The sequence below is a fragment of the Calonectris borealis genome, chromosome W, assembly GCF_964195595.1.
Source record: "Calonectris borealis chromosome W, bCalBor7.hap1.2, whole genome shotgun sequence".
Lineage (NCBI taxonomy): Eukaryota > Metazoa > Chordata > Aves > Procellariiformes > Procellariidae > Calonectris > Calonectris borealis.
The window spans coordinates 15,577,740-15,597,807 of record NC_134351.1 but is presented as its reverse complement, the minus strand read 5'-3'; the positions used below and the strand labels follow the sequence as shown (position 1 = coordinate 15,597,807).

Here is a 20,068-nt window from a genome sequence, read left to right as displayed (position 1 = left end):
GACAGTCACTTGGAAACCTCAAAGAAGGTAGTGTATGATATTTATTGCTTCTCAACAAGAAGGACAAGTGCCTTCAGAATGACTGGCAAAGCCACCTCCCTCCTCCAGGAATGGAGAGATCTCCATTAGAACAAAGCATAATCAGAAGTCCCACTGGAGAATGCTCCAATTAAACAGTTGCTTTTATGGAATAGTGAAGATAGGCAAAGCACTTCAGTGCTGTTCTCTCCTTGATAAGAACCCCAAGGAAAAGTGCTCTCGGCATTCAGTTGGATCCAAGTTGCAATTTTATTCATAAAAAAAATCCTTAATGCACTCTGGTTTCTCTATGCAGCATTCAGAAAAAAAGGCTTGCTATGGGTGCTGTGTTTCTTAGAGAACAGAATGTTTCATTTTGCTCTAATTCATTCTATTACTGAATTAAACTTTGATGTATTGGTCTTGACAAGTGCTTCATGCTGATTGTATTGTGTATGATAGTATAATCGTTCCCCATGCATTTCACACTAGCTGGCTGATTAAAGCAATAGATTACCTGCAGCACTGATGGCAAGAGGGAATCATTGCCCTTCTGCACATTAAACTTTGAATGTGCATTAGAGGGAGTGGAGGTGTAATCCAGGGACAAAAAACTGTCTAATTCCTTAAGTTTCCCTTTCTCTCTTGCTGCATACCTCTGCTCCAAGGGTTAAAGGCACACTTGTATTCAGCTGAAAGGAAACAGGTATTTACATTTTGAGATTCTATTCTAAGCTATCATCAAGTACATGCTCTGATCTGTGTGTGTCAAGTAACAAAAAACTCCTGCTCCCATCTTCCTACATTTTCAACTTTTAGCACAATGGAAAAAGGAACTAACCAAGCACTTCTGTCATTTTGCATGAGCATGCCTTCTTCAGTTTGTTTTAAAAACTGCTGCATCTTTTGACCAAAGGGTTTCACAGAAGAAGAGAAATTTGCTTGAAAGGTGCAGTTTACAGTATCATAGCCTGAGACTACAATCTCCCTAAGAGAGCATTTAGGTATCTGTCACATGTCCATTAGATGCCCCTCTATGCACTTATAGTACCCTATAACCTAATCACCATAGCAAGGCATGGGCTATTAGTCTACAAAGCTAGGGGAAAGTATAAAGCACCTGCAAATGAATCTCACTGATTAACTTCCCTAATATCCACAAAACCATTCATTTGTTCACAGTCAACTGAAGGTAAAAACATTGCTAATACTAGCACAAATAGTACAAAAATACTCCTTTATGAATAATGTAATATGATCCTTCACAATTTTAAGTAGTTGCCAGCATTTACAGCTAGGCGGTGAACACAATGTATACTCCTGCCCAAAACAGAGACTAGATATTTTATCAAATATTTTAACTGGTAATACACTCTCAGCAGTCACAGTCTATTTTCAGAGACTTTGACAATTTTCAGAATAAAAGTTAATGTGACTACACTACCGTACCTCTATTTAAATCTATCATAGAGATGAATGAATTCCTCTCAGTTAATTTTCTTAGGAAGATGCAAAACTGGAAATTTTGAGAAGTTTGTCAAACAAAACAAGATATTCATAAAAGAAAGGGATGAAAATACATCTCATTTTTTAAAAGAGTAGAGCAAGTGCAAACACTCCCTTGTATGGTGAGAAAGGTCAGGGAAAAAAGTATGATTGCCACAACTATGTTCACAGAAGGTAAATAACCCACTATAAATGGCCAGAAGAACACATTCTGATTGACTAGTCTGGACTCCTTCATACTCTAAGATCTCCTGAGTTAATTTTGTCTTCAAGTCCAAAAGCGATGGTTGAGTTTCCACAAAAAACAGCATACTTCAATTTTTAAGATTTCCAATACGAGAATCTAGCACAGCTCCTGGTTAGCTGATCTATACTGCCTGGCTACCATGACTCAAAATTCTAAGCTTATTTCAAGTTTTCTAGTTAAATTTGTCCAGCTCCAATTACAATTTTCAGCTACCTTTTGTTTGCTTGGCAGAAGTGTCTTCACTATCAAGTTTTTAGTCTATGTAGGTCTCTTAAATCATGAAGGAGATCATCCTCCTTTGTCTTGCATGACAGGCCCGAGCAGACTGAGATTCCTGCATCTCTCACTTTAGATTACTTTTCCAATTTTTCAGTTATTTTTCCAGTATCCATTCAAGACAGAAAACTGGAAAATATCACAAGGCCAGATTGCTGGACTGCAGAAATTAGTGAAGATTCAGTAATTCCTCTCCATAGATCTATTACTTCTCTTTAGCTCTGGTATTTACTAGAAGTGGTATCAGAAAATTAAATGGCACCTTAACGTTATTGAAGTATTAAAAATAGAGGAAGGAAAAAAATAATGCTAAGTAGCAGTTTGGGCTCACAGTAAAACTCTGACCTTAATCTTGGAAGTCACAACTCTACAGTTAGGGCTACAATGAGTTTTGTACCAGCTGCAATACAGAACAATTTTTTAGAACATTTTAGAACATTTATAAGTAAATCAGTTCAATAGCTTAGGAATAAAAACTTCAAAAACTGTTTTAATGTGGGTACTTGAAGAAATTTGGCTCCTACTGTAAAAGTACTTTCCATCCAACTGAACTAAATGGAAACCCAAACTTTCTGTACGGCATTAAAATTAAACCCCTCAAGCTATGCTTATAGACTGAAGTTAATTACTTTCACCATTATTCCTCAAATCCGATAAATGCAGTTTAACCACAGGAAAGAATACCCTCTTTGAAAATAGCTCCCACTTACTGTCAAAATCCAGCCTCATATACCCTCAATTTCAAATACCATTATGGCACATGCCAATAATCTTCTACTGTTTGTAATAAAGGAGGAAGGAAATCATCCTCAAAAAAGATGGACAGAACCCATCTTTGCACAATGGCAGCCTGGCTTCATTCACCAGGGAAATGAACTTGACAGCAACAATTGAGACACTCCAGGGCCATGACAGCAATTTCTTGAAGTTGTCATCCATAACTCAGGCCTTAGAGCAACAAAACTGTCTTGTGATGCTAACTCAGAAGTACTGTTAATTTAGTGCCTCCAATAGCATAAATCATTCAAATACACTGACATATATTAACAGCTTATTCTGTGAAAGAGATGTAACCTTAAGTGCATGAACTGAAGGCACATGTGTTTTGTAACTGTATGGCAACCACACCATGGCAGCTAAGACTAAGCAAACTGACAGTAAGAAAAGGATTATCAATTAAGCAAAGATAGCCTACTGGATATGACACAGTTGTAGACACAAGTATGTGTAAGATATCACTCCACCCATAAGCCCCACAATGAAAGACCAAGGGAAATGGTGCAAAGCATGGTGCATCCCACCTCCTTTGAAACATGGGCATTCCTACAGCTTTCACTTCAAGGCCAGAAATGTAATATGTGCAACTGATTAATCTAAACTATGAAATTTGAAGGTGCAGGGCATTTGTACTCTCCTTAGCTTTAAGGCAGAACATGATTCAATTAGAACTTCAGATACCCAAAGAAATCATGTAAATACGGATATAAGCTTGGCACTCAAATTTCAAAATTAGAGTCTCGCTGTACCATTTTTGAAATACCATAAAATATGGGGAAAAGTAACTGTTCCTACTGCACAGTGGATCCTAAAAAGGGATTGCATGAAGTATGCAGCTCCAGAAAAATGGTATTAGAACACAAAAACTGTAATGAATGCTTAACTTTAGGGATTCTTGTTCATGGCAGCCCTGAAGTAGTCACCAAATCTGGCATCAGGAAGGAATTTCTCTAGGGGCATACTGGCAACAACCCTAGCTGCTTTTGTCCTTTTTTCCCCTCCCTTAAGTACTAAGCAGAGATAATCTGTTTAGAACAGCTGGCATGTCCCATTCATGCAAGTTTGTCTCTCTAATTGCAAAGGGAAGGAATGCCTGAGATAGAAATATAGATGGAGAATAGCTTCATTTAGTAAAGGTTAAAAGAATCTAGCTTGGTATTTTCTAGAGATAAATACAAACTTTTATCAGAAAAATTCAGAGTGGTTTCTGAATCAAAAAAACATTATTTAACACTCAATCATTAGTTTGCTCATGGCAAAATGGTAATTAAATCACTCTTAATTGATCTATAATGATTCCTTGCCTAAACTCAACATTTAGAATTAAGTTTTAGATGAGGAGCAAAGTGTTACTAATAAAATTTAGGCATGATCCTTCAGGAAATATATTGTACTATTTCTCTGCGTGACATGACCTTGTAAAATGATATTTTAGTTTTAAATTTTAACACAAAAATATATCACTAATCCAGAAAATGTCCAAAATATCAGCAAATGTGAACTCAAAGTAGATCATCAGGCTGTTCCAACAGTTAAAAAGCAGCCCACAGTAGGGCAAAGTGCTAGTGAAAAACTACTAAGACTAAGACTATTAGAACTACTAAGGCAAAGAGATATTATTCTGCTCAGGAAATACCTTTGAGAACAAGCCATTTAGTATGCATAACAGAAAGGACTGTAAGGACATCACCCAGAAAAGCTTTATACCATGAATGAGGCTCATGGCAATATCGTGAGAGGTTCCTACTCTTAAAAACTTTAGATATCAACAAGTGGTTGAGATAGACAGGAGAAGCTTATGTGGAGAGTACCCAGCTGGAAGTACAGAATATCTTTTAAGTTCTCCTCTACTTCATGAAATACAAGAACCAACAGAGATCAGGATCAGCATGAGGAAAACCCAGAACAAGTTTGCCAATTTTATCCACTGCCCTGCCTTGCAAGAGCTCTCTGGATATACCGTCTTCCCCATGTGTATTGGGTTTGACTGGGATGGAGTTAACTTTCCCTATAGCAGCCCTCATAGTGCTGTGCTTTGTACTGGTAGCCAGAAAGGTGTTGATAACACACCAGTGTTTTGGCTACTGCTGAGCAGTACTGGCACAGCATCAAGGCTGCCTCTCCAACATCCCCCTCCTCACCCCCAAAGGCCAGTAGGCTGGGGGTGGGCAAGAGCTTGGGAGGGGACATAGCCAGGACAGCTGACCCAAACTGACCAAAGGGATATTCCATACCATATGACGTCTGCTCAGCAATAAAAGCTAAGAGAAAGGAGGAGGAGAGGGGGCATTCATTATTATGATGTTTGTCTTCTGGAGCAACCGCTACATGTACTGAGGCTCTACTTCCCACGAAGTGGCTGGACATTGCTTGCTGATGGGAAGTAGAGAATAAATCTTTTGGTTTTTTTCCTTTGCTTCTGCACGCGGCCTTTGCTTTTGCTTTATTAAACTGCCTTTATCTTGACCCACGAGTTTTTTTCCATCTTATTTTCTCCCCCTGCCATCCTGCTGAGGAGGGGAGTGATAGAGCGGCTTGGTGAGCACCTGGTGTCCAGCCAAGGTCAACCCACCATACCATGACACAGCCATCATATTTTTGTTCTATAAGAAACTAATCCTTGACTCACAAAACAGCTCTCTTCCCCCTTAAACTGTTCTTAAATATAAAAATGGAGGAAATCTACTAGAAATGTTTGTTTTGAAACATGCAAATTATGTGAAGTTTCTTCACCATGAAGGCAAGCAAGAAGATATAAAGATATTGAAAATGATAGTTCACAAAAAAATATCTGATCCTGTAATCTATGTGTTGACAAGCTGTTGGGCTCCCTCACTCCACCAAGTAGTAGATACTTGTCTTAGATTCTTCTACTTGACTGCTTTCATCAGGTTAAGCATCTGGGATTTAGTTTAACAGTTTCAGCTTTATTAAGCTGTCACAAGAGCAGCCCTGCTTTGATAACAGTAGCTGCTCCAATTATGGCTTGGTTTAGAGTTGACAAGTATAATGATTAATTCGTGACACATGAGAAGCAATAAAAGGTTGTTTTGCATTACAGCTTTAAAAATGTGGGCGCTTTTTTCATTTAATTTGTCACTTAGCTTTTGCTAAGAGGACATTTAAATTGCAGTAAAAGGCAAATGGGGCTTTTAGTTTAAATGTAATCCCCATATTTAAATGATCTGTAATGGTGCAGTGTTCGAGTGGGAACACTATTGTTTCACAGTGGGCCCTGATGGTGACATGTGACATTTGTATTCAGGTCCTGTATTATCCATGTGGCTAAAGGGCTTCCAATTTCATTTCACAGCCAGAAGCCTGCAGAAAACACCAATTAACTTGCAGATCCCATTTGCCAACAAAACTCAGCCTCTTCTCAATGTCTGGCATCTGGCAGTGCTCAACATTTAATTCCAAAGCAGAGCCTCGCAGCCATCATGATCCCTGGGCTGGGGCACAAAGTCAAATTTTCCCCTTTTATTAAGGAAATTTTTTCACTTTCGTAGAGAACAAGAAACTTTTACTTAATTTTTGATGGATGAATATTAACAAATTACTGCTGTAGTAAGATTGCATGGACCATTTTTTCCCCTCTAGAGTACAAAGAAGGTTAACTGACCTTTTCTTCAAATCTGGGATCTCAGTTCAACAGGCATCAGCAGATATTTACTGTGCATTTCCGTATTCCTCCATTTTACCAATGCAATTTAATTAAAAAGATAAACCAAGGGGCTTCAGATAGTTAATCATTCTGATATACTGAAGTCTTCAACCATGGTCACAGAAAGTTAAACGCATAAAGATCAGCATGTGAAATTTACCTACCTAGACACCATTTAAACAGCAACAACATGAAGAATTCCAACTCCACTCTAAACTCTGGAAAGCGCATTCATGTATTACTGTGGCAAGTTGGAAGTGTTCACCAGTGCATCACTGAAGCTGCATCTAAATTCTTCTAGCATGAGAAGTATATGAGCAAGTCTTATAGCTTTGACCTGTAATCTTAATCTTTCCAATACTACACCTTTGGAGCATTTAGCTCAACCTGTTCTTTGATGTACAATAGGGGAATCTGCTGAGCATAATTATATTCTTCCTCCTGATCTAGAGGCTTTAAAACACAACAAAAAAGCCTTACACATAACTAGCTAGTTAACTTGAGGTCTTTGAATCATAAATTGCTTACAGAATTAGGACTTTGTATTAGAAAATTGCCAGGCTCATACTTAGATGTGAAGTATTTAATTTTGTTTTTTTTAAATCAGCATCTTCAAACATACAAACCCAATCTGACTTCTACTGAAGTCAACACAATTTACCATAAACTTCAGCAGGAACTCTGATCAGAGCCCAATGTGTCCTCCCAGTATCCTTGGCCAATGCCCAATGCCAGGCAGGAAGCATCAGTTAAGTTCTAATGAAAGGCTCAAGTGACCCAGTCAAGGAGCAAAGCTGAAGTTATTTAAGTATGCTTAAAAACCTATGCCAAAATGGAACTGACAAAGTGGCCATATGCCTAGCGGTTGGCAGACAGCATACCAGTGCAAGCAAGCAAGCCTTTATTAAGCAGAGTCTATATTTACATACTTTACATGTCCTAAAAATCTCCATAACTACAATGTGAAATAAATGAGATCATAGATAAAGCATTTTTTTTTAAAAAGACATACATATATGCCACTCCCAGATTACTCTAAACAGATAATACAAAAAGTTAAGTATGCAAAGGCCTGTCCCACTCCCTTTATTGATATTTTAATTCTCCAACATCCTAGAAGGTGACAAGATAGGAAACCAACATTATTTTAGAACATAATGATACCATTGCCCCCTTAAACCCAATGTCTGAGTTCTCTGCCACTACTGGCACAGATCAAGGGTCGCCAGGGACATCCTGCTCTTCCTTCTGTACTTTGCTATCGTAACTCTGGTCTCCCTTAAAACCTCCTTCAACTTTTGCACATTCACATGCATGTTTCACCTGGAAAAAGGGATGTGTTTAACTAGAGTGAAACTCAAGGTGAAATCCTAGCAAAAACATGGCAGCAACTTCTAATTTTCACACAGGGCAGGAGTCAAGTTGGAGAGATTCATCCAATTAACAGAAATTTTCAGGGAACTTGCTAAGCACCAATGGAAGGAATCCTACTGGTGTGGGGAAGAAATGGACAGTTTAGCAACATAAACACAAGCTGGAGGTGGAAGAACCAAGTTAAGTTCTACCCTTAGCCTACTACACACCTGAAGTGATTGAAATGTATTTGCAATTGAAACTGGTACACAATCAACATATTTTGATACTGTTAGAGGAGGCAGAGCAGTTCAGGACTGAAACAGGGTCTGCCTCAGATTGCAAATACAGCAGCTGAGGTAGTGGTGAGGCTGGAGGTCGCACTGCAGCTTTTTGGGAGTGGCAACTACAATTCTGATTAAACAGAGGTAAACTAATAAATTCGATTAATCTAAAATATTGCTTATTTGATGCTGCAGGCAGAGATTCCACCTTCAGATAGGTGCTGTCAAGAAGATGACGTTAATATGGAACTGGTGAAACAAGAAGAGCTGCTAAGGAAATTTAACAGAACCTTTTATGTTTATTGGCAGCACGTGGTAAGACTGCTACAGGTAACAGATGGAGAACACATTTCTGCCTCTCCCACCACCTACCAGCTCAACCCACATAAGCAACGAAGCATGAGACCCTCCGTTTTTCAGTATGATGGGATACAATTTTGCTGTGTACATGTCCAGCTTGGCAAAAAGCATTATTCCCCAGCAAGCTAAGGCATCATAAAAATTACATACTAAGAGGGTTGGTATACTTGAAGGCAAAGTAGCTATGCCTACACTCTCTGACAGAGCTTTGCCTGCTCTGATATTAAGGCTTTCCACCACAGAAGTCAAAAATATCAACTATAGACAGCCAGTGCTTTATTAGCCTAATGCTTCATTTAGAATGAACATAATTTATGCTAAACAGGTTATATCCAGTCTTAGCCCCACCAGACAATATGCAATCAATCATGGTCATCTTTAACCTTTAACAGTGGAAAACTTAAGTTTTGCTTTTGACTTTTCCTTTCTAAATGAAGCATGTTATTCTTGCTTGGATTTAATTTCATTTAGCTTGATTTTGGACCTTTAAAATGTATCAAGAGCATTAGGGTTTTTGGCTTTGTTCTCCACAGTGTTTACATATTGTCCCAAGGGGTGTCATCAGTAAGTTTTGGGTTGTTGTTTTGTTGTTTTTTGGGTTTTTTTGTTGTTGTTTGTTTGTTTGTTTTTTAATATATATATATTTATTTTAATATTCCATGCCACATAAGTCAGGAATAGCAATATTGACCAGAACACATCTCAAGACAGACTCCTGTAAGTCTAGACTTGAAGTGTCTTTCCAGATTGAGTGAGAGCACAGGTAACTACTCCAAGTTCCATTACAAGGCAATTCCATTTAGGCTGTGTGTCTTCAACTTGCTTTGAGAAAGCCTCCAAGACATCGTACAAAACCTTACTACAGCTAAGATATACACATTAATTCCTTCACTCATACACTAAGTGAATTATCTTTTAGAGAAAAAAAAATAGATTTACCACTGTATTTTAAATAATTCAGGTTGTCTTTTATCGCTTTTTTCTTCTATATGCTTACATACCAACTGGTTAGTAGTTTGTTCCAGTACCTTACATCTAGGAAAGCAATGCTGGTGGTTACTTAATATTATTCTTTCCACTCACTTACCCACCTTTAAAATATCGGTGACATTTACCTTCAAGTTGTTTTGAATTTCCCCTCCCTACCACAAATTCCTATAGATTTTGAGAACTTCTGAAGCAGCAGTTCAAAACTGTGTCAGCGAGTTTCTGGAACACTTTAGAGCAAGTGTCTTCAGACTTTACCAGTTTAAATATTCCTTTCCCATTTCAGCCTGTGTTCCTCTCTCTGTTGTACAAGTCATGTATTTGGTCACAACTGACCTTTCCTGTAAAGCAGTGTAAATTGTTATAGCCCTCTGTTATTTGTTCTCCTTTCCTGCTCAGTAATGGACTTCTGCTTTCCTTTGTTGCTATCTTCTCATACTCTAATGAATCTTCTCTTTTTGCCCTCTATTTCTTTCTAGTTGTGAATTGATTTCTTCCTTAATCTTTCCAGTTTAGCGCTAGTGGCTTATATACTTACCCTCAGTTGTGTAGCTACATTTCCACTTTTTGCTTTATTTTTTTTAGATCCTCAGGTACTTACAACCTGTTGCAATCATACTTGTTTCATACCATGCTTCCTCTCCTCCAACTGTGTCTCGTGCAGTAGATCAAAAATTCAATTTCACCCAACCTTAACTGAACAAGCAAACCTGCAGAAAACTCTAACCTGCTTTACCTAGTACCACAATAAAGTTTCTCTCCATCCAAAATATGTAATTGTTTCTTCATTATACACATGAACACCTAAATGATTTTGAAGTCTGTGCATTTACCCAGTTCATCCCAGAGCTGCCTGTACTTGTCAGTCATTGCAGTTCCTTGTTGTCTCCAAAGCGACAGACGAGGGTCAGCCATGAACTGTTCTGTTATCAACGTCAACATGCGAGCTCCATTTGAATCTCTCATCTTTAGCATCTCTCGCACCTAGGAAATGAGTCTTTTAATACAAACTTGAAAAAAACAAACCAAACCACAGTACAGACAATATGCTGCAGTGTTAAACATTCCATGTCTGTTAAATAAGAAATATAATTTATATATCTGATGTGAAATTTTTAAGTAGAAAAAAAATAGTCTGCCTTCCCAATTTTAACAACAGTTTTTAGTTTCAGTATCCCATTGCAATTCTGCAAACACACTTCTTCCACAGGTGTATTATGCAAGCTGCTGCAAGACCATCATTTCTACAGGTTTCTCCAACATTTTGGGGGTAGGAAGGAAGAGAACAGCAAAGCTGCAAACAGTTGAAATGTTACTTCATATCCTTAAACTGATCTCAAGACACACCAGATAGTGTTCCATTGCATTAACTTGCCATCATGTTCCTAAGGCTTTGTCTTGTTTTAGAACAACAGGACTTTGAATAAGACGTGAACAAGTACAGACTGGCTGGGGGAGTGGGGGGAGAGAAAAGAGGGAAGGTTTAGAGTAGTCAACATACCTTTGCAAAAAGCAAATTGAGCTGCTTCCCTGATCCATGGTATCCGCCCTGGGAGAGGAAGAGTTTAACCTGTTCTTGGACCTGTTCCTCATCCAAATGCCAGCAGTTTTCATCATCTATGCTAGCACCTGCTGTTGGGTCAGGAGCACCTGCAAACAGCAAGAAAAGAAATCATTATGTTCTATATAAAGAAGAGAGGTTTGTGAGTCCAGGGGAAAGGAGTACTGCAGAGGTTTTTGGATTTGTGTATTGTCCTGTTTTGGATGTCTTGGCTTTAATCTAAAGGTTCTTTAAAATAGACCTAAATTTCTCCTCAGTAGTCTTAAGCACTTAGAAATGACAGCCTATGATAAGGTATTTAAATAAACAATATTTTATAATAAAACATTGAAATCAAGGTGAGTTTTTTCCTCCCATCTCAGCAGCTATTCTAGAATGATTTTACAAAGAAAATTACACTTTACATAGTATTTCAACAACTGCAATGTTAAAACCACTCTCCTCAAAACACCTGTGTAATTCTTGTACCTTCAGCAAACTTGCTCAGGTTTAAGTGACTGCTAGTGAACACTGCTATTGATGAATGTGAGGAAAATCATCACCTCAGCGCCTGTGAGCTGTGATGGCTCTGCAAAGCTAAACAAAGAGTAAAAAAAAAATCCCCAAACAAATCCAAAGTCTTTAAGCACTAAAGGCATTTCCATCATAAATAAGAGTTACAGCTGTGTAAGACTGTGGTGCTTCTGAAGGAGCATTTTTACATAGGCAATGTCATCAGCACAGAGTCAATTCAGAGCAACTCTACCTGAATTAGCCTAGTGCCAACTAAAGTGACTGGATTTACATCAGGCAGTGCTTTGGCCACAGGTTGCTCTAACTCAAATTTGCAGTTGAGATCAGCTATTTTCCACTTGTGGCCTCTTCTAAAGGCTGACAAAACTAAAACAAGTTCTTGCACCATCTAGCAATCTACATATTTCTGAAGAAGCCTGCACCTTCGCTGGATATTTTTTAAAAGGTATTCAAACTGAAACGGTTGAAAAGCACTTAACTAGACTGTCAGGGAAACAACTCAAGGTAGCGCATCACCATACCAGATGTAAGGTATTTTAAGCATGCCCAAGACTCAAGTTAACTTGAAATTTCGATTTTGGGCTTGTCACAACTGTGTAATCTCTATCTGTTAGGTTTTGAGAAGATGTTAGAAATTGAATCGCATAACACAATCTATCACTTTTAAATCCCAGATCATGTTACCTCTGTAGCCAATACTAAAAGAAGGATACTGGCAGGGAAGGAAAATTACATAGTCAGATTTGTAAAAACTTGCTTTCAAAGAAGTCCTGAGAACTTGAAAAGCAAAGATAGCTACAACTCTTCAGATGTACAGGAATTTAAAGATGTATAGAAACATTGATTCTATTGATTTAAGCCTTTATTTCACAATTGCAGCTCTTCCATGTAGGTGAATCTTTTAAGCAGTTGCAGGGAATGCTAGAATCTTCATTCAATGAAAATACAACCAGAAGATTTAAAGGGTCAGAGGGATGTCTTGTCTACTAGTTGCTGAGAGAGTCAAAAAAAAGTCTTCCAGCTCAGCAACTTCCTAAACTGCCTCCAACTTCAGAGCCTACAGCTGTGAATGCTGCACTGCTGTCCATATATATATATATATAAAAATAAGAAATTGTGTCTTTGAAGATGTGAAAGAACTCTCCTGCCTTCCACAGGAACCATAACAGTGTCTCAGAAGACAGGAATCAAGCCCAAGACAGTACAAAAACCAAGGAATGAAAAACTTCCTCTTCTGTGAGTGCTTCCATCTTTACTATGTTAGTTTTAAGGGGTCTTCAATTCAGTCAGCTACATGAAACATGCTGATAAGTCTTCAGTTGCAAAGAATGAGATAAAAAGGGAAATCAAGCCACACAGGAACAAGCAGTGCAGCTGTTGAACAGACCCAGGTTTGCAGTATCACCTTGCAAATAGTTTAAATTTCATTGCTCTAAAACACAGAGAAAAGACCTGTGAAAAGGAACTATATAAAAGCACCAATATACAAAACACATATTTATCCCTCACTTCAATGGAGATTTATCTTTAAATAATCTTGGTATGGCTACTTTTAAGTTGTATTAAAAATAGCCTAAGATTCCTCAGCTAAGCTTCCCTATTTAGGGAAAAAACAAAATTCCTTCCGTAACTGTTTACATTTTATCAAAAGCTCATCGGTCAGTTTGTGCTAGAAGGTTAAATTCTAACACAGCTACCGCAGATTCTTTAAACAGGGTTCCTTTACAGGAACAAGGGCACCCGCTGCCCCATGCCAGCAGCACTGCCCCCACCAAGGCCTCTTCTCCCAGCACAATCCCAAATATACCTTCCCCAGGGGCTCAGCACCACTATATTACGCCAGCGTTATTTTCATGCCAGTGGGTTAGAAGACTATAAAAGCTGAAGACACCAAGCCGAGGGTCTGAGCTCTACGACGCTGTTCAGCACAGTACTACAGATACTTCTGACTCAGAGCAATTTTTCCTCACAAGATCATATATAGGCTACACTCAGTATGATCAAAATTTTTAATTGGGATGTATAAAGAAATTCCAGTATACATGTAACCGGCACCAGCTACGGTTGTAATTCACTGATCTTTCAACACCATTGGCAGTCTTCAGCAATAACCATGGACTAACAAGGCGTGGAGATGGCATGTCTGATTGGGCACAAGTCCAAACCCCCTTTGCAGCCCTGGCAGCAGCCGGGCCTCCTGGCTTTGCTGCTGTGGAAGCCTCAGCTCCCACTGCCCACGTCACTCTTGTTTTGGGGTCGAGATGCGACCATCTCCACATCTCTCAACCAGGCACTTTTCAAGATCACTCTCCCACTAGCACACACATCACTCTTGAGCAACAGACAGGATTTCTACACTGCCACTTTTCTTCTGAAGATGTGGGACCAGGTGAGTAGACAAGAAACTATCTGAACAAGCAACAGGACTGCAGGAGGGAGCTGCCTTAGGAGCTGCGAGATGAAGCCCTAGCAATAGCTGGCAAGAAGGCTCAGGCTCAACACCAGGTAGATCCGAAGGGTCAACCCAAAGGCGGCGGCTTCGCTTGGGGTGCAGTGCAGCCCCGAACAGGCACCGCGAGGCTTCAGCGGATGGACAGTTTGGCTGCGGAGAGGAACATGGGCAGCCCTGAATTTAATCTCTGCAACACAGTTTGGTACCAAGACCAAATCCCTTTCCCCACTTGTAAACTGGGGATAAGTATTACTTATGCGCTTTAGAGGGGTGTCATGAGGATAAATTAGTTCCCATTTGAACTATGAAAGTGAAAAGCACTGTATAATTATACTAAATATTAAAACCTGTAATTAAACTGTGTCAGTTTATAGACACTAACATATTAATCTCCCTACAACCTCTGGCTTTGTTAACTTGTCGTGACTGGTCTTTGAAATAGATTTTATGTCATGTACTTACAGTTAAATACAATAAATAAGTATTTATACTCAGTATATAGATACAGCCATACATACTTACTCATGCTCTTTTACTAAAATTACTAAATTGCAATCTTAGCAATCAAAGCAGGAATACTGTGCACAATTGTTTGTAACACTGAACACCCAAATAAAATTTGAAAACAGAGTAACAGCCTTTTATATTTATGGTCATAACAGGTTACATGTTAAATATAATCAACTCCCAAGTTCTAAGAAGCAGCAGCATTTAAAAAAATTAAACACTTTGATCATTTACATAGCAACTGCTTTCAAAATGAGCAATCGCACTCAAGAACTGGTGTCATATATGGAGAACTTAACCTTGAAAAGTAAATAGAAGCAAAGCAAGGGGCTTTGACTAAAACAGGCTAAGAATAGCCTATATTGCAAACTACTCAGGAGCAGATCAACAGTAAATTTTGGTTAAAATAACAACAGAATGTAGCATCTTCAAGGTAAACTGCTTCCCTGGTCCTTATTTCTGAAGTATCACAAGAGTTGTTTTAATCTTCAAATGAAACCATGCCAAATTACTCACTCAGCCATACTGAATTTTCTAAAAATCTTATGAATTTAAGTATACAAATGAACTGTAGATCAGTTAATTTTTATTAAATGTCATCCCATGGCAGCATTAAGGAGAAGAAGATATGGAAAAACGATTACAAATAAAAAGCATGAGTACTATGCAAAGACTGAATGGTCCCAGCTAGAAACCAATACTGCTGTATGCTGATTCACAACAGAATAGTAATTGATTTTATAAACTTAGTGTGCTCAGAATTATTCTAAACAGTAATTATATAGAAACAAAGATCATAAAATTAATGATTCAAAAATATTATTCCCCAAATTATTCAAAGTTTAGACATAAGACACTTCATCTTGTATTTAATTTCAGAACTCTTGGGTGAAATATAACACCTGTTCAGCAGTGCACAGCATCAAAGAAAAACAGCAACTGCTGTGAAGCAGCCAGTGCTAATAACAGAAAATGTAAAGACAGGACAGGCTACGCTAAGTTGCTGAGGAAAGTTAATAAACCCCCAACAAATTTTTAACTTCGAAAAAATTCTTTCCCTTCCATCTACACATACAGCAAAATGCATAAACTTATCTGCTGACAATATCTAACCTCTCCTGCTAAAATCCAGGTCTCACAAACATTATATAGCAATAAGTTTCAAAGTCTACTTGTGTGTGGCAGATAAAAGAACTTCCTTATCAGTATAGACTAGCATGCAGTGTTTTCATTTTAATTTATTTTTACATTCCATGTCTCAAACCAAAATCTCACTATTTATTTTCTATATAACAAGTTTTATTTTAATGTTTAATGTATCTGCAAAAACCTTTCCTAAAAATCTGAATTTCATAAAATATTTTTTCATATTATTTTGCAGCTATCAAATTTTCATTTCATTTTACATCGTACTACTTATTTACCTCTACTTGGGTTTATGAAATTTCTCTAGTTTTGATTAGCCTTGTTGTTACTTCCTTCTCAAATCCAGTTCACTAAACAACTCTCATACTAAGCATTGGAACACTTTACTTTTATCCTTCTTGAAAGGAAACCCACCTGCCATTTCCTATGTTATTCTCTTGCAACTAGTCTCTCAATCAATTTTATTAGTTTAAGCAGGGCCATATGAAACATTCCATCATTTTTTTAATATAATTTATCTTCTTTAACGTTAAATGTTCCCTTTTCTAGTAGATTGGCAATACATTGTATTCTGTTGTTCAGCCCTACCCTACCCTACAATTTCCCACTAAAACCCCCATCATTTCAGCTAAATACACTAGGTTCAGATTAACACGTATTCATCAGTATCTCTGGATTGCCCTTTGGAACTTACAATATAGGAACAGCACTAGATATTCTGAAACTTTCTTTAAAGCAAATCTGAATTTTTTTGATAGATGTTTTCTTCTCGAATGCTTCCACCAGCGCTCCTAATATACGTCACACATTAACGTTTGCAGAGGATGTATCTAGATCTGCCTGAAAAAATAGAGAAACAACTACCCAGGCACCTCTGCTTCTGAAAAGACAAATGTACATAAACCCCTTTCTCCCAGTTCTTCCCTGTTAAATTTGAGTTCACCTGCATGTAGTTTTGTATCTAATCAGAGAATGGGAGAAAGTGTGGAGACATCCATATGGTTTTCTAAAAAGAGAGATAATAACAGCAGCACTAAACACTCAGGAAAGAAACAGTACACCTTAAAAGGAAAAAATGAAATTGGTTTGCTAGGCTGTCCTTATACCAGTAAAAGGCAGACCCTTTTTCAATATGCACATAATGACAAATCAATGCTAATACGAGATTAATATACAAACAGACCTTCCCCCCAATGTTGCAGTTACTTTCCTATTTCCACTCAAATTCTCAGGAACATAGTTTGATCTTGCAACCAATTTATTTAAGTGAAAGTTTCATATCTAAGACAAGACAGATCCAAAGTTGACAAACGCGGCTGATAATCCATTGTCCTGACTGTTCTCTTCCTAGCCTTACACACCTGCCAGCTTCCTCCGCTACGATGGTACAAAAGTTAACGGGGGAAAAAAGCCTCAGCTAAGCAGGATCCAAATCTATATCCAGCTTTCTGAGTCAGCATCCCCGAATTGAAACCCAATGTGAAGCCAACAGTTATGCAGCACAGACTTCAGGGTATCAGTATGAATACCTACTATTGTCTTCAGTACAGAAGATTAGACCCCACAGATTAGACAGATCTCCAGTTTTGAAATCATCAGGAACATGTACAGCTGTAGCACTGTCACATGAGAAAATCAGAACACAACAAATCTTCTCAAATGTAAGAGGTGCTTTTGTGCCTTAAAAACATGCAAAACCCTCTTGTAATGTAATCACCACCAAGTGAAAACTAGCATGGCAAAAACAGAGAGAATTTCCAACAAATGACTCCTCTCCCGAAGAAGTTAGTGAATAGACAACACATTCCTGTGCTTCTAACAGCATCCCCTTATTTTTTTCCTGCAGTGAGGCTCAGTCATGAAGCAAGAAAGGATATTGCATCACTTGTATCCACTGAGAAACTTAAAAGGATTTGTCATTTCAAAACCCATTCCATCAGTGTAAGTCACTTCACTAGTTCCCCCAGTAACATCCTTCACAAGGAAGGTGGCCAAAGCCAGTCATCGAATGCTGCATAAGACAGAATTTTGAGCAAATAAACAATTATCCAATTCACCTTTTGTGAAAGGAAAGTACTGCAGAGTTATTCCATCTCCCTAGTCAGCTCATAAGCAAGTCAACAAGACTGCTGTGGTCGGAGATCTTCAAAGGCCCAGATCATTCTTATGAAACAATAAGTAGTATTCAAGAGCTGATTTCTTTTGCCTATTGAAAACCAGAACTAGTACAGCTACCACAAGAGAGAAAAAAAAATTAGAAGCTTTATATAAAACAAACCTGGAATTAAAACAACTTGTATTGGGTTTGCGTGGCAAGGTTTTGGTAGCAGGGGGGGCTACAGGGGTGGCTTCTGTGAGAAGATGCCAGAAGCTTCCCCTATGTCCGATAGAGCCAATGCCAGCTGGCTCCAAGATGGACCCGCCACTGGCCAAGGACGAGCCAATCAGTGATGGTGGTAGCGCCTCTGGGATAACGTATTTAAGAAGGCGGAAAAAACCCCCAAAAAACAGCAACAACAGGAACAGTAGCCGGAGAGAGGAGTGAGTATATGTGAGAGAAACAACTCTGCAGACACCAAGGTCAGTGAAGAAGGAGGGGGAGGAGGCGCTCCAGGCACCAGAGCAGAGATTCCCCTGCAGCCCATGGTGAAGACCATGGTGAGGCAGGCTGTCCCCCTGCAGCCCATGGAGGTCCACGGTGGAGCAGATATCCACCTGCAGCCCATGGAGGACCCCACGCCAGAGCAGGTGGATGTGCCTGAAGGAGGCTGTGACCCCGTCGAGACCCCGTGCTGGAGCAGGCTCCTGGCAGGACCTGTGACCCCGTGGAGAGAGGAGTCCACGCTGGAGCAGGTTTGCTGGCAGGACTTGTGACCCCGTGGGGGACCCACCCTGGAGCAGTCTGTTCCTGAAGGACTGCACCCCATGGAAAGGACCCACGCTGGAGCAGTTCGTGAAGAACTGCAGCCCATGGGAAGGTCTCACGTTGGAGAAGTTTGTGGAGGACTGACTCCCATGGGAGGGACCCCATGCTGGAGCAGGGGAAGAGTGTGAGGAGGAAGGAGCGGCAGAGACAACGTGTGATGAACTGACCACAACCCCCATTCCCCGTCCCCCTGCGCTGCTCGGGGGGAGGAGGTAGAGAAATCAGGAGTGAAGTTGAGCCTGGGAAGAAGGGAGGGGTGGGGGGAAGGTGGTTTTAAGATTTGTTCTTATTTCTCATTATCCTACTCTGATTTGATTGGTAATAAATTAAATTAATTTCCCCAAGTTGGGTCTGTTTTGCCTGTGACAGTAATTGCTGAGTGATCTCCCTGTCCTTATCTCGACCCACGAGCCTTTCGTTATATTTTCTCTCCTCTGTCCAGTTGATGAGGGGGAGTGATAGAGCAGCTTTGGTGGGCACCTAGTGTACAGCCAGGGTCAACCCACCACACACCTCTAGGTGTGAATTTCCTCATCCAACTCCAGATTCAGGACTTTCCTTTAATCAAAGCTGTTTCTGGTGTTTCTGTACTTTTATAAGCAAGTTTTTTTAAGTAAGTTTTTCCTCTTACTTACCTGTGCCTTCAAGCAGTGTTCAATATAATTCCTCTTCAAACATTGGTTTAGTGAGGTTAAACTTTTCAAAGCAAGAGAGGTCTACAAGACAGTTTTGTATTACAAACTGAACACCTGCAGCACAGGAGATATGACAGAGTGAATGGTGATCTTATGTTCAGCCACCTATGCTATTAGAACCAGGGGTAGATTTCTTCTGGTTAGTTTTTTTATTTCTAATTTAAGGAATTTGATTAAAGATCAAAATAACAGAATTACAGTATGAATCCCAGAAGAACGCTCACTTGCTATATAATCAGAGGAACTAACTTTTTCCTTAAAAGAATCCTGGAATTTTTAACATCGTAAACATATCTTAAAAAAAAAAAAAAATCAGACCATGGTTTCATGGGAGTCTGAGAGGAAAATCAGGAGACTATAGATCCTCTGTTATAACCCAGCTTTCTTTGGTAATAGCAGTTTATTTTCTTGTGCTGCCTGGATTTTCTACTTCAGTTTTTGGTATTTTATTAAGAAATACCAACAGTCAATAAAGACATACTGCAATCTCATTTACTAGGAAAACAGCAACATGTAAAAGACAAACATTTTAGTTTTGTGGATATTTTTTAAACCACCCTACTCAAACTCATTGCGAAATTTCGTAATTGATCAACAACTTAGTTTTTTGTTTCCTATCCTTTTTGCTATCTGGGCTGTGATATAAGCATTAAATCTCTCTCTAAAAATACTTTAAATACTAATGAGTAAAGAGATATTTTGACAATAAGGAAATAGCTGACACTGACAAAGATCAACATGCCTGTGATTAGTATAATTACAGACAATGTTGATGAAGTTTAAGCACTCTCTGCAA

General features: G+C 38.9%; 1 protein-coding gene across 6 annotated transcripts in view; it reads right to left on the bottom strand.

The window, feature by feature from the left end:
* Positions 1-20,068, bottom strand: part of LOC142074834 (zinc finger SWIM domain-containing protein 6-like) — a 135,741-nt gene that overhangs the window by 32,201 nt on the left and 83,472 nt on the right. For all 6 annotated transcript variants that reach the window (XM_075135733.1, XM_075135729.1, XM_075135730.1 and 3 more), the window contains 2 exons: positions 10,974-11,122; positions 10,306-10,456 (listed from right to left, as the gene is read on the bottom strand). In XM_075135733.1, the coding sequence (XP_074991834.1) occupies positions 10,306-10,456; positions 10,974-11,122 (300 nt within the window). The remainder of the gene's footprint in view (positions 1-10,305; positions 10,457-10,973; positions 11,123-20,068) is intronic.